At 42.0% G+C, this 16,092-nt stretch overlaps 1 protein-coding gene across 2 annotated transcripts; it reads right to left on the bottom strand.

The window, feature by feature from the left end:
• Positions 1-5,265: 5,265 nt before the first annotated feature.
• LOC137290939 (annexin A7-like) lies at positions 5,266-15,370 on the bottom strand. Of its 2 annotated transcripts, XM_067822155.1 has the most exons (10): positions 14,061-14,206; positions 13,597-13,634; positions 11,021-11,096; positions 10,768-10,862; positions 9,990-10,103; positions 9,575-9,665; positions 8,769-8,917; positions 8,124-8,301; positions 7,297-7,409; positions 5,266-6,123 (listed from the first exon to the last, which is right to left on the bottom strand). In XM_067822155.1, the coding sequence occupies exons 3-10, from the start codon at positions 11,031-11,033 to the stop codon at positions 5,995-5,997; spliced, it is 882 nt and encodes a 293-aa protein (XP_067678256.1). In that variant the 5' UTR covers positions 11,034-11,096; positions 13,597-13,634; positions 14,061-14,206; the 3' UTR covers positions 5,266-5,994. The 2 variants fall into 2 exon arrangements, with proteins under 2 accessions (XP_067678256.1, XP_067678255.1); XM_067822154.1 differs by lacking the exons at positions 13,597-13,634; positions 14,061-14,206 and adding an exon at positions 15,048-15,370.
• Positions 15,371-16,092: the final 722 nt, after the last annotated feature.

Below are 16,092 nucleotides of genomic sequence, written 5' to 3'. Positions count from 1 at the left end.
CTTATGTTGTCTTGTTGTTTCTGTTTTAGTGTGATTTTGAACTGCAGTGGCCACCTAGTGTTGAGCTACCTGACCTACTCATTGGCAGATCTAGCTTGCCTGCTCATTTGCCGACTTTCTGTTCTTTGTTAGGCTGGCTGTCAGCTTGGGCTTAGACGCTTTCCTCTGCAGTCTCTCGTCGCTGAAAGACTGTATATTTTTTTATTTTTATATACAGTATTTGTGAATAAAGTATAGATCTTATTTCTTAACAAAGTACCTACATCTTTGTGATACTTTGATAAGGAGGTTAGAAGGACGGAAGACCATTAAGGTTAGGGTAATGAAGGATAGGCAGTGTTAGGCACCTTGTGCTAAGTTCCGATAGGTCACAATTTTTTTTGTGACTTGTTTCTTTAAAAGTACATTTTGGGAGAAGGCAAGTGTTTCTCCCAGACTTTCATTGATCTCTTTACTTGTGTGCATGTCTGACTTGCGTGATGTATGAATGACCATTGTCTATATGAAAACAGGAAAAACTGGACTACAAAAAAGCGTTCAATTCTAAAGGAGAACATCTGCAGCATTTCTGTTGTTAGTGCTGGATGCTGCAAGGTCATCTATATATAGATTTCTACCAGATATGGGTGGATCTTAGAAATTGGTCTTGATGGTATGTAGAACAATTTGAATGATGGGATCCAATTGTCAGTGTTGTTAAAACAGATCTTTTATTCCCAACATGACCCAATCCTGCCTTAAGATGTCATTCCCATGAGGTAAATTACATTCGTTCCACCAACCAATGTTGCATAAGTATGCATAACTGAGAGAAACATTCAGAACTTGCAAGATACACAAAGGTGTTTTATTGCAGTGACAGATCTGATTTGTTTTTGTTTTTGTTTTTAAAGAAGCATTTAATAACCAGGTAAGAAGGTTTCCTTGCTCTGAAACCGTCAAGAAGCTAATTACACAAAGCTTCACTGTTCACCGGGTCCCTGGTGGTGTATTTCCCCTGTCCACTGAGCAGCATGGAATGAGCCAATAGTAAACAACTCTGGTCATACATGATATACATTTATGCTTAAATAATCTACAAAACGCACATTTAAGTTGCCGAATGGAGTTTTGGCTGTGACATTTTTTCTTCTCTGTGTTTTATTGTTTAACCAGGTGTTGATATACTACCAAGCACTTCCAAAGAGCAGTAATATACACATGAACATTAATCAAGTACGAAGGCACTTGTTTTTGCTAGTTCCACATTTTTACTGATGGCTATGACATATTTTACATAAAACAAATTTGAATTTTTTTGTCAATTGCCATTCTATACATTAAGGGTGAATATCATCAATGCCGGAATGTACAGTCCCTAGCACCAAACATCTGATTGTCACACAGTTGTTGAACAGTGCTTATTGTGACTATGAACCCAGTCACTACCTGGTGTATCCACCCTTCATACTGATATCTGCCAGTCTCATAATTTAGGCAACCAAGCGTCAAATTCTCAGAATCTGTATGCTGTGCCATTCCCAATAGAGTACCTTCGTGGATTCCTGCAGATTTCGAACATGTGGATCTCAAGCTTGATCATCTCGTGGGTTTTTTATAGCGTGCACGCCAGACGTCCCTGCATGTACCTGTCTGGTCTGTGAGGGTGTGACGTCTGCTCGGACCACATTTCCTCAAACATCATCATCCCGCAGCCTCATCTGGAACCTACTGGTGAAAAGTCCCACTCTGCATTGCCCAGGGAATTTTCGGCAAGCACCTATCAGGAATAGATCCTTACCAGACAACACAGGACACGATCACCACGGTTACTGGTCTTCCAGGGGTGTATGTTTAAGTTTTGCCATAATGTCACGAGATGACATCACTGCGTCATATAATCCAATGCCACCTTTTTAGATCACTTTAGAAAACGATAGCACAGTTATGGAATGTATACCCAAGTGTGCTTGGTGCCTTCGGGGTGCGTGAATTAATGCAAGGAATGGCAAATCCTATAAATAAAAAGCAAAGAAAGAAAACCCCAGAAAACGACTAATTGACTAAGAGAACACTGTTATTTATTTTATAAGTGTGATAACTATGGTCGTATGACGTTCACAAGTACGGTCTTTTTCAAGATGCAGGAACATAACCCTTTTCAAGATGTCAGTGTTGTCAGACCAAGTGTGCCTTCACGTGAAAGTCGCCCCCACATCTTCAGTGAACCTTACCAAACAGTATTTGCCCCAAGAACATGCAGTGTTTGTTCTCCGCAAAACATAAACTCGACCATCAGTCATGAACACACGAAAGGGACTTTCGTCCGAGCAATGGGCCCTTCACCACGACCCCAAATTCCAAATCTCTACCCGCTGGATTTCGGACTGTTCTGTTGAATATCGACGACGTTGAAGCCACTCCATTTCTTTCTTCACCTGAAACTTGACATGAAGGGCTGTGTCTTCTTGACGAGTCCATGTACCCATGATGCAAAGCAGATGGAGAATTACATAGTGTTCAAGATCACAAAACTGTCACCTAGATACAATCGGCTATCAATATAGCTGCAGTTCAGGGTAAAGCCACGTGGCTTTTACCGCATTTGCCACTGTGAATGAGAGGAGCAAGTGGAACAATATGTTAGTTTCTGAGTGGACATCGAGGCAGAACCTTTGGGGTGTTCCAAACGAGTAATAGTCACCGTCAGCTAGATCAGTTCAACGCGGATCAGACTGTGTTTGGCTGTCAGTTACCGTTATCTTCCAGATCCACCTGCAGGGAACCCTGAAGGGATGAACCTGAAACGTATTGTCTTATATTTCAGGACCAGAATTGGTACTCAAGGGTATTCAGGGATTGATAGCGAGAGTGATACGAGATGATCCCCAGGAAAACTTTAACTGCTCTGAAAACAGGTGACATGGTTCAATGACTGCAGAGGCAATAACAACACTTGCAGGAATAAACTCCTATATTGTAGATCTAGGTATATCGACCACAGTGTGCGCATGTCTGGTGTTAGTACTGGAACGCCAGAAGGGACGATCCAAAATTGCCCTGTTCCACCATTGTGATAAGCAGACATGAAATAAACGTTTGTTGAGCGTCATACATATGGAATAGATTCGTGTGATACGTTGTTGTTGACGTAATGTCATATAGGTACATCAGCTTAAAAAGGGCGTAAAAACCTTTCAAAAGGGGCATAAGTCTAAAAGCCAATCATGAAAGCTACATCGTGACGAAGGATGATGGCCTGTCCTGTGCGACACAGCGTTTCACGAGTCAACCTGCACTCTTTTTGGTAGGGAGGACCTAGAGGATAACATCGACCAGTCTTATCAGCAACACAAGAAAGAATAAAGACGATAAGCGAAATGATGCTGACTTTGGCGTCCAGGTGATACTTTAATGAACTAAATTTGATTGTCACAGAAACCTTACCAATGAAAAATACATCAGCTTGTTTAGTTCTACAGTTAATTGCGTCTAAAATATGCACCCAACAAAACATGCTCCGCGACAATCAACATGTGTTTTGAAGCTGACCCTGTACGCCCTAGCAAAGGTTTGCGATTTCTGATTGAACTTTCGAGTTGACTCGCGGCTTTCAGCTTTTGCCCACATGGGTCTTGTTCGTGGAGTCATCACATCACCTGTTCATGTCATGCCTTGCTGCAAGAGTATCTTGTTGCCAGATGTGACTTACGATATTCAAAGTCCCAGTGAAGATTTCTCAGTGTTGGTATGTGGACACTTGTAAATTTCTCACATCGGTGATAAAACTCTTTCACGTGAACAATCTGCCTTTGCAAGTGTTCATTACGGGTGCCGTCGGAGTAATAGGGCTACTGTCCCCGCTATTTTGATACAGACAAACGTGAGGTGTCTTATGATCTTGGAAATGGTTTTACTCGCTTCTAAAGTTTATGAAGAATATGGGTCGAAGTGTGTACCGTTTAAAGCGTCCGTAAAATATTACATACCGTTTCAATAACCACAACTCTAGCCGTATGTAGTGTTTAAGTAATAATTAATAATAATTAATAATTTAAGTAATGATTGTCCATTTATATTGCATTTCCGTTTTTCATTACAGTCAAAATAAATTTCACGAATGCATGAACAGCTATGCTGCTTTTACCCTTCCTCACTGATCCTGAATACATTCCGCGCGGAACCATCGCCATTCGTACTTAGGTGAGTTTAGTTCTACGCCGCACTCAGCTACACTCACCAGCTACTGTATATGGCGGCTGTCTGCAAATAATCGAGTCTGGACCAGACAATCCAGTGATCAACAACATGAGCATCGATTTGCGCAATAGGGAACCGATAACATGTGTCAACCAAGTCAGCGAGCCTGACCACCTGATCCCATTAGTCGCCTGTGAAGCGTCCTGTATTACGCAACTTTATACCATTAAAAGACAGTAACCAATGCCAACACATATGAGAAAAAATAACACATATCAATAAAGAGGAAACATTTCTAGGGGAAATTGATATTTTCCCCATAATTTCTCTTCATAATCTCTTAGTAATCTCTTCCTTGGCGTCATCATTTGCATTTTGTCTGTCTTGTAAATCTTGTAATTGTTCCTGGGAAATAGCCAACTTTTTTTTCATATAACGCAGAAAACCTTCAAATACCGATGTAGCGCGCATATATATACATATATGCATGCTACCATAGGTGAATGTTCAACAGCTGTAATGAAAGTTTGATCTATGGAATGAACGGCTAGTGGTAGGACTATCACCCTGCACCATATTACCAACGACAGATACCACCACTTGTACTCCTGAGTTTTTGTTAATGATGCTCATCCTCTATTACACAACGGAGTAGATATACTTTACAGCAAAAGAAACGCATGAAAAATGAAATCTCATGAGAGTAAGTGTTCATGAGTGTCTTCTATATATCTAAAAACGACAAAAAAGCCAGTTGTGTTTCTTTTGCTGTCAGTATATATTTGCGTTCCTGGGGTCCTTTTCACAAAGCTCTCGTAGGCTTAAGAGATCGTAATATTGGTACTTCCAAAGCTACAGTCTAGGAGGTAGGGATACTACGAGGAAACGTACGAGATCTCATGCTTACGAGAGCTTTGTTAAACGGGTCCCTGCGGGGTTTGGGGGACTGGTTACAACACGTAAGTGGTGGTAGATGGGTGGCTGTAGGACAACATCGTATTTTACTGATCCACATTCATTACCCCACCCTCACGACACTCCCCTAACCAGTCCATTGGTCTCCTTATAAATATACATGCACGTATGAAAAGGTCAAGAGTTTATTTGAACAATAACAATAATATTGAAGGTAAGCTATTAAAATATTGAACCGTTAACAAATGATGAGGTTCTGCTACAGGTAGACATTAACAAAATTGGGTACCTGTATTGTTCCCAAACCTGAATCAGTCTCCTTATGCGGAGATGCTTACAACCACTTCGTTGTTAGACAAATGCATCTGAAAGTGGGGAGAAATGTTGACAACATAAGAACTTTCACCATAAAGCCTGATGATAATGCTCAGAATGAGCACATCCAGCTATGATCTGGTATCCAAAACCATCGGCCTTCAGAAGACCGATGAAAACGTGACGACTTAATAGAACAATATACATGGGGTATCAGGAAAAAATAAAAGATTAAAAATTCATCATGTCCCATCTAAAGCGTTGTACGTTTTAATTTTATGTGTATGTATTATTCCCTTTCTACCTATATACCCTTAATCACTGGCTAACCAGCCCAGGAAAACATCACGGACTGTGACGATGTAGTTTGTCCATCACAGGGTCTATTGGAACCTACACCTGGTGGTCGATCGTCTGTTAAACACAAGACCAGGAAGGCTTGCTTGGGATGTCATCATTACTCCACTACTGTCAGTTCGGTATAGGACAATCGGTCAGAGTGGATGTAGAGTAGTGGGTGCTATCCAAAGCCTATGAAACAGTGAGCGCTGTGAGAAAAAGACAGCAGCAGGACGGAGTAGCATGTTAATACTGGGGGTCAATGAGGTTCAGCAGCATCTTCTTGTAGTCCCCTCCACACTCGCTCGCTACGGCATCAGACAGGGACGTCTCGTACATCATCTGATAGGCGTCCTTCACCTCCTCCAGGTCGACCTGCAGCACACATAAGGGAACGCTTGAAAAGACCTGATCTACTTGTGTGTGGGCGAGTTCATGTTGTCCGTTTGAGTAGTCAGCAGCAGTAGGCTAGTCACACCACGGACACGCTTGTTTGATGCAACATGTTATATTTGGGATTAATATTCCCTGTGGAGCATAGATTTGGTGCTTTTGTCAAGCCTAATCCCATCTGGGGTTCGAACACTCTCAACGTAGCAGGGTACACAAAGTATGTGATCTAGACTCCCAGATGTCAGACTTCCATTGTGGAAGGCGTGGTGGCAGAGTGGGTTGGATGGCTGGATTTTGTGTGTACACGATTAAGCGACTGACTCCGGAGTGTGGGTTCGAATCCCGGATAAGATCAAATAAACAAATGTACTAGATGTAATCCCAAATATAGCATATTACTTATGACCACTTTCAAAACGGCACTGTGTATAATTCATATGTTTCTTTGGTGTTTAATAGCTCACCCAGCAATACTCCAGAATATATTACGACGGTCAGTAAATATAATCGACTCTGGACCAGACAATCCACTAATTGAAAAAATGAGCATCGATCTACAAAAGTGGAATACAATGACACCTGTCAAACAAGTCAGACAGCCTGACCACCCGGTCCTGTTGGTCGCCTCTTACCGCAAGCAAGAGTTACTAAACCGAATCTTCTAGGGCCTGGAGGCATACTAGTATACATAACTGAGTATGAACCAGGAAGTCACAGACTGAAATACCCAACAACGATCCAGCTTTCTGGGTTTCATCGATAACGATCTACAATATGAATGGTGTGATCCTATCGATAATGACATCCAGCTGCCGCCTGTCTGTATTGTACGTGGAATACTGTTTAACACTATTGTCAACAGCATTACCCTTAGTATAGATCAGCTCCCTGCAAACAAGTGACTGATATTCTGAGCAACAAACTGGGTACGCACTGGCAATCAACCTAACAACCAAACACCTGCATCCTCCTATACGCAAACGGGCCTAGAGCTAATTCTGACCTGGAATCCCAAGCGGTTGTATTCAGATATTGGAACAAAAATAGAACGGGTCAACTCCAACATTTTCTCTAGGCACATTCAAGTATAACTTACGATAAAACATATGTGTACCCGTTTGCAAATAACCCATGGGTTATGTCAGACTATCCTACCTCACTTCTGGAGACAATCACACGGATCAAGTCAGTGTCGTTGGTTCCCAGTCCCGACATTGCGTCGTGTGCTCTACGAGCGAAGTACGCGGGCGTGTTCTTCGCAGATTCCACTGTAAGCATAGTAGAACACATCACAAGCAGACCAGTATATACAGAGTTTAGCCTTTGACTTGCTTTATGGATCGACTGAGTCGTAACATCATAAGAAACGAATAAGAATCATTGTTGTACCCCGATGGGAGAGAGGTATTTCACAATTAGATGATCTTGGGGATTTTTTTTCACACGTAGCCTAGTTGTATTTCAAAGATAAATGGGGTTAGATAATAAAGATATTATTTACAGGTGACCTAAGACTGGCCAAGGTTCAAATCACCCACTGATTCAAGTCAATCTTTAAAATAATTACAAAAAGAGTTTGGTCTTATTTCTGGCGTTTTGAAACATGTTAAACGTCAGCCACTAATTTTCATTTCATATTTAACAACTTATGTTTACTGACTATTAATGTCCTTTTACGAGAGCTTCTCCATACAACTTCTAGACATAATGGTATTGTTCACTCGACAAACTACTTCAACAGCTTCTGTCATCTGTCAGGCAGATGAACGAGGAATTGGAAATTATATTGGATATTATTTTCAATAGGGTTTCACTGTTACTGAATGAGTTTTACCTCGTTGTTGGTAATTTGTCAAGATGGGAATCGTACTTGCAGTCAGTATGATAAGCAAACACTTTAACCAAACCACTGCACTGAAATTGGTCTAAATCCCAACATGATTCAAACAAGGTTCCGACTGAGAAACAGTGCAAGTGCTGACCTATTGCCAAGAATCCATCCTGTAGGTCCCCTCCACACTCGCTCCTGATAGCGTCCTCCATGCTGGAGCCATGCAGCTCCTCATACTTCTCAATAGTTGCCCGGATCTGTTGGGGACTCCTCAGACACAACACAGCGTTAAACTCGGCTTCCTCAGTCCCCCAGCAGCCCTCGCCTGCCTGTAACAGATTGCAAGCAGGAGTCACACCGCCCTCCTCATCACAGTCTCTAGAGATTCCTACTTTCGATTCATTCGCGTGATTCCTGCGATCACAAACTGCCCGCCCACCACTTGATTTGCTTGGCTTCGGTGTCTACAGGACCAAACAGACTCAAAACACAAAGTTGAGCTGTATAAACAACATAGTGATCAGTCCCACTGGTTTCAGATTTGAAAAGCTCATTGATAAGCAAAGGAAATCCTTAAAAATCTTCTAGTGAGAACCGGTGGTGGCTTTAGTTTCTAGAACTTACGAGCTATCCCCCTTATCACTTCTTTTTTCTTTATCTCGATGTTTGCCTTGTAGAAAAACAATGCTGTACATTTATACACTGGCCCTTAGTGGCCTCCTGTTCAAACACCACACTCACAGCTTACACCCACCAACCAATGTCAGTTTTCTCAAATTTCAAAATCTTTCCTCACATCATGGAATTTTTGAGCATCTTCCTCCGCCTTATCGTAGTCGACATCCTCGTTCTCCTCCCTGCCCCCGGCACACAGTGACACAAACATCCTCTGGAAGTAGCCGCTGGTGTCACTGCTCAAGTCGCTCTCCAAGTCATTCTCGAACTCTGCACACGTTAAGATACATTGCACACATTATATTTTACATCTGTAGAAACTAGAAACGTGTTTGGCATTACCTGCAGAAACATTATTTAGACCGATTCATCTTCGCATGAAAAAAAAAGACCAAAAACGTTCCATTTAGAAATATGAGCCATCTGGAATCAAGATACACGTGCATGCGTCTCCATTCGTACTTCAACGTAAATGATACGTCCTCCTCGATATATTACGCTCTATACATTTTCACGTCAAAACGGTAAATCAAATGCACTATGTTTTGCAAATCTTGATGTCTCCTGAATGGCAGACACAGCAATCTTAAGGAACTGGATTTTGATGGTTGTCAGTGGTGTTCGGCACAGGCAGAAGCTGAACGTAAATAGTCGGCCTGTGAAGATCAGGGTTAGGAACCCAAGGTTCTCGTAAAGAGACGCCTCACGGCATCGGATGTTCAGGAATGGTTGACACAATTCATCGTATCCCAGTTGTGTAGACTGATGCTCATGAGGGTAATTGCTGGGTTGTCTGATCCAGACTCGAGTATGTACAGATCGTCCCCATATTTCAGGAAGTCTGTTGAGTGTGGCTGTAAACGACAACCTTAAATATTCAGTTAACTACCTACATAGAAAAGCAGTAAACTCCCCAGGGTAGATTACCTTCTTTGTAAATCTCTTTTATTTGGTTTATTTCATCGTTGCTTCTTGTACACATAATTTCTACGAGCGTTGTTTCATCCGTCCCTATACCCTGAAAATGTTAAAAACTACTAATTAAATGATATCGCAATAAAAACAAAGAAACAAACAAACACATCCCCAACTAGCATGTCAGTGATTCATGGCAGATGAGGTATGATCTACAAATGGGTTCTTTGATTACCCTTCATACCATGAGACTGATCGGTGAAAATAGAAAATAAGGCATCCAATCAAATAAAAGACGATCTCAAATTACTCTTAGTCTCAAAATTTGACATTCACTGTACCTTCATTTCACGTTTTTATGTTTCTTTGAAAAGAGGTATAATTCATGATTAAAATACATGTATTAAGATGATAACGTGGCACTCACTGAAATGGCGTTGTTTATCTGACGAGCGTCGTACACTCGCGGGGGCGTCATGGCCGCTACAACCACCTCCTCAAAGTCCCCGCGGAGTTCCGACTTGAGGTCATCGATTAGATCCTGAAACATTAGGTGTACTTATGGAGATGGGACAAGTGAGAAATACTGTAAGTGAATGCATCTCGTGTATTGCCACAACCACACACCTTAATTAATGGGTTGAATGATATTACAGGTGTCTATTTAGTGAAATACAGAATGTTTGAAATACAGTACGATTGTCCAAATTAGTTCAGTTTGTCATTTAATGCTAAGTAGCAGACAAGAAAGGATGCTCCAAAATGTCCTCGGCAAATGTGTTTCAGTGGGTAGTATAAAGGAAGAAATTATATTGAAGTAAAAATGTCAATGATTTGACATGTTACCTACTAGTATCACGAAAGTGACTTGGTGATTTAACACACAATTCAGCACAACAATCACATGTTCAATCTTTGCAGTCAACGACCACCAAAGACATTACAGCATGGAATCACCCAGGTTGCAGACGTCTACCTGATCTTTGATCAAGCATCTTGTCGACATACATAGGATCATAATTATGGCGAATATGGGATTCGAACCCAACCTTAAACGACTGGCCCCTGCACACACCTGTCCCCACGATGATACAGTTGCACAGTATTTACAGAGTGTACATATACCGGCCGGTACATTGTGTGGTGCAGATTATTTACAGCCAGCCACCATGCAGCTGAAGTGCATCATAGAAGAACATACCAACCTTTCCATACGCCTGCTTGAATGCTGTGGCTACCTCCTGCCTCTGCTCATTGGACAGACTGGAAACAGTCACAAGGATCTGGTCCTCGTCCGTGCCTGAGTGAGACAGATGCACACATTACACCACACAAACCATGTCATGAACGACATGAACGTCAAGTTGACGTAGATCAAAAACATCTTTGAAATGTAGACTTTTAACGATAATTTTGCAGATGTTGACCTATGATTTTGTCGTGTTTACAAACACTTACCGAACCCCGTCATGGCGTTACGGAGCGTCTCCGCAACTGCACCTGCATCCAAGTCGCTAATTCCGCAGATTGTTCCCTAAAACATAATACATTTGTTACAAGGTAATTGGACTGACTGGCTAAATGAATGAATGTTGTTCAATGCCTCAGCAATCTCCCAGCTGCACTACAGTGGTATATTAGTTTGTCGAGATTTTGTAACCGCAAACCACACACTGAAAGCATAAACAAGCAGATATATAATAATATATCAAGTCTCCAAGGCACTGTTGACCTTTCCTGACCTGGGACTTACTAAACGTTCGTAGCACAATGCCATTCGTAAGTCTACGGTAAATATAGAGTTACGATATGTAGTAACGTTACGGACGCTTTGTGAAGTGGACCCAGAATCCTAGACAGAGAGCGTAACTACTACCCCAAACAACTTAATCGTTTCTTCTTGTCACACGCACTGTCATGCATGCCAGTCGAGAATAACGTACAGGAGTGTGAAATGAGAGTTAAAGTCACGGGATTAGCTCATTCCGGCCTGCGGTGACATGTATGTACATGCGAGCGCGAGCGAGCGTGCATCTGTGAGTCCTTTTGTACTTGGTTTGGGCTAGTCTGTCTCACAGTCCCTGAACCGCATTATTTTGTCTGATGTCAAGCCTCTCTGCAGTGACAATAAAGCCTTAAATGATGGAAGTCTAGATTTCCTCAGGTTCTGAATCCCTGGTCTCCCTTTTCAATTAAAATGGGTTTGTTTGTTACTATCAACATTGTATGTATTCAGAGACTAAGCCTTTGTCTAGGATTGTGGTTACAGTTGCTGGTTGTGGGGCGGAGAAGAGCTAGCGATCTCTCATTTGGGACCAGAGCAGATCAAGTCGTGGATCTGTTAAGATTTAAACAATCACATTTTCCATCTGGTGCAGATTTAGGAACTTTATTTTCCGTATTTCAGATTTTCGCATCATCATCACTCAAGTAATATGTAGAAAGGTACGCCTAATCAGTGTATAGTTAGGCGTTAAATAAAAAAATGTAACTCCATCAAGCAACTACACCCTCGGTGGAAAATCGAAATCGCCGGAGATCCGTGGAGCGACTGCTGGAATGGTGTAACTGAAGCATTTTTTCTTAAGAATAGCTAGTGATCCAGTTTTAAAGTACCACCCAAATGCATCCTCTTCAGTCGCATCTTACATGTATGCGTGTGCATGTGCATGTGCATGTGCGTGTGCGTGTGCGTGTGCGTGTGCGCGCTTGGCCAATTTCATTTACGACAATAAGATATCGTGGTGAGCTGGCCTAAATGCTCAAGTGTTGTTTTTCACTCACGACGCGGGGTCGATCGTTTCGCTGCCTCCGACTCCATGTCTCCGTCCAGCAATATTGCGCTGAAAGCGCGGAAAACCCCACCTCTCTCTCTCTCTCACACACACACGCGCGCAAATTATGTTTCTCCATCATAAAGCAACGAAAGGCATTTATTACATGTTATCAAGACGGTCAACACACAATACACAAGATAAAGGGGCGTACTGCAACAATTGTATAAGTGAACTATGAACAAAGTCGTTGAAACATGCCCACCAGTTCATCACACGGCCCGCCCGTCATGTGGAGATGTGTCACTGTCGCCTCAGGGGGTATTTATATCAGCCTCTATATGTACAACCTACATATAGTGGTTCGGGTTCACGGAATACATAGGTATTTCCGGTATTCGCCTCATCCTCTCGAGGTTGTGACTTTTGCTCTTTGCCAATACACATATACCCTGTTCCGAGATCAGATTGAGATTCGTCTAATCAAATGTCTAGACTTCCTCCGTCCCCCGTCTAGTTTAATTACCTGCATGCATCAAAATTGGTTTCTCTCCATGACCACTCAGACATTATGTGCAGTAGATATATTTACGCTGCTTACTGAGTCATATGTTCCAGCAACAAGTAAAGGGATCAACGCATTGTATAAGGGTTGAGAATCGAATCGAGAATCTTCAGCATAAGGAGCCCACATTTGAACAACATGGCTGAACGATCCCCAGTGGCGATATAACCAGTTATAGTGTAGGCTTAGATTTTCGAAGCACCCGTAGCGTTAAGACCGTCGTAAGCGCCATACACGCCAAGCGCCATTCACATTTACTTGCGACTGCTATCTCAGCTCGAAGAGGACTTTATAAATCCTAACTCCTGCATTATATATCAGAATGATTGTGTGCAAAGCTGAAACAGATATGTCATTCTCCGATGGAGATTTTAATAACGTTTAAAAACTCAAATGGTAATGTCAAAGTGCAGTCATTTCCTGAACATATCACACCTACTGGAGAGGCTTGCCAAATAAGCATGCATTGACAAATGCTCATACAATAGCTGCCATCCCGGCCTGCGACTCCCCCGGTTACTCTCGCCTACACAAACATGATAAACGGCCAGACTGTCACGACTTGGTGGCCAGCTCAAATCATACACAGCTAGGTCGACCACGTTGTCCAAGCCAGCCCCATTGATTCGTCACAAAACATCTAACCTTGTCATCTGGGTGTGGACTGGGTTTAGCATAACTCCAGCGGTACTTACCTGACATGGTATGTCTGCTACAGATATGCCACCTGTTTCTGAGAGTTGAGGAAATGAAAGCATGGTGATTAATTGCTTGTGTAAGCAAACTTAATAGTTTAGTTCGTATCATAATACATCGTCTCATCTGTCGGTTTGGAATTTGTACCATCGGAAACCTAATTGAACACTAAACTTTCAAATTACCTGTTGAAAGAATCAGTTTACGTGTATGTTAGAAAGATTCATACACGTATATATAATCTGGACACAGAGTTTGGACAAGACAGTCCATTAAATTACATCATGACCATCTAACAAAGATACGATGACGTGCATCTTCCAAGGCAGCGAGCCCGATCAACGGATGCCGTTAGTTGCATGACAAGCACAGCTTCCTGACGACCAATTCTAACCATATCTCATGTGATTCTTCACAAGGTTTGACAAGCGTACTTTACTTGAGGCATATGTTATTTACCCACCCTTTTTGTAACAAGTCTCTTATATAGTAGGTTAGTTGAAAGGGGCATAGCAGGGAATCACACATCCGTGACGGAACAGAGGTGTCCTCGGACTCATTCGCCGACTCTCACACCTGAGATTCTATATCGATGTGTGGCTTCTACACCTGTGAATGTCATACAAACATAACCTATCGTAACGCGGGCAGCCATTACACATAATATTCCACAACATGTTTGTCTCACTGTTCGTTAACCCATTCCTTTCCCCGGTACTACATGAAGCAAGTCCAGATTTCGCCTGATTTGGAATCCTCCTTCTCAGTAGGGCTCCTTTCCAATTTAAAAGGAATTATTTGTTTCCATCATAATTGTGCACAATCTGAGACTTGATGTTAGTCTACATCGCGACACGACTGCCTGAGACAAGGAAGTTCACAATGTGATGCGCACATCGATCAGAAATATAGATTTGGGTATAAACTAAACGTGGGCTTGAGAGGCAATTAACGAACCTCTCAGCCATGACCTAACCTCAGCCATCTAAAGGTTTGTCAGTACAACACCAACCATCGATCTGTGCTATTGCTGATTCTGAATATTTCATAGACGTTAAACAATTGATGCTTTCTGATATTACAGGAGAAAATACTTTGTAGGATCGAGTTTGATAAATACCCTGATACATACACGTTACATATTAGCTATTAAATATTGTAAAACACGTGTAAATTGAGAAGTGAAAATGTAAAGTTAGGCACCGTGCAACAGGTCAGAAGGCTCTACGTTTAATATCCCCACGAGGCATGAATGAAGCGTACTCTGCCTTGAGCTGGTATGTGCACAAACACCTTAGAGCGACCCCGCCCACGAGGGCAAACATGGATCACTTATTTTTTCCACGGTTCACAAATGCCCACCTGTATCAAAACCACGAGTGTGTGAAAACTGTGAATATCCAATCCTACAACCACAATGGCAAACTGTAAAATAGAGAATTTGTCTTACCGGCATATTTAGCAGTTCAGCTTGGTATCCCGTCAAAATCCTAGGTCAGTCTGACAGGTCTGGCGTGTCACGTGACATCCGGCCCACCAATGAATGGCTTCGCTTAGTCAATCGTGAATTTCGTGGCTGACGATGTTACTTCGCTGTGATCATCGTATCAACGGGATGCACCGACAGATTCACGACTCAGCGATAGCGCGAGTAATCTTGCTCTCGAAATCCGAGATATTTTTGAGGAACTTTATTCAAGGCCACGTGCGCAGGTGGGCGATCGAATGACTCACCGTGGTTTAACTGTATCGTTAACACCTGTGCAAAGCGATGTGAATTCCAATTGTTACACCACCACGTTCGACTGCACGCTTTCAGTTTATTCATAGCAATTTGCACATAAATTGAGTCAAACGTATGCCCTGCCAGACAACACAGACAGTATAAAATTTTACGGTTATTTGCTATTAACTTTCAAAGCGACTAAATCGATTAAGTATAACAACTCTTGTCGTATTTGTTCTGGACGCACGATTTGTGGGCAATATGCATGTACCAAGCACTGTGCACACACTTCACACTGTGCGGTCTGCTGAACTCGGACTTACTTTTGAAAACATCTTGTTTTAGATTTCTGTACGTGGGACCACATGTTTTGTCATTCAGACAGGGTGATAACTGTACGATCCAGGATCAGTTAATCCAGACATTCCACAAACACTAAAATTGCTGATGTGGCGATAAAGCAACAGTCATGCTTCCATCCATTTATCAATACAGACCTTAACACAAGTGCTGTATTAAATGTGTTCCGCTGCATGTGGTTTTCAGGCTGTGCTGTACCATATGCTTCTGAAACCATACCCTTGAGTTGATATCGTTTTCATTCATTGTTGGACAAAGAACTGACAGGTCTAGGTTCTGCAGCATGTACAAGTGAGATATTTGTATCCTAACATTCTAATGTTAAATCATTATTTGATGAATCTAATTAATGAAATGTTATGATTGATATTATCTAGATTCAAGACACTGTTTGCCGTTAGAATCCTAA

This window comes from Haliotis asinina, chromosome 7 (genome assembly GCF_037392515.1).
Source record: "Haliotis asinina isolate JCU_RB_2024 chromosome 7, JCU_Hal_asi_v2, whole genome shotgun sequence".
In the NCBI taxonomy this organism is placed as follows: Eukaryota; Metazoa; Mollusca; class Gastropoda; order Lepetellida; family Haliotidae; genus Haliotis; species Haliotis asinina.
The sequence above is the reverse complement of the archived record's forward strand: the minus strand, read 5'-3'. Positions and strand labels throughout refer to the sequence as shown.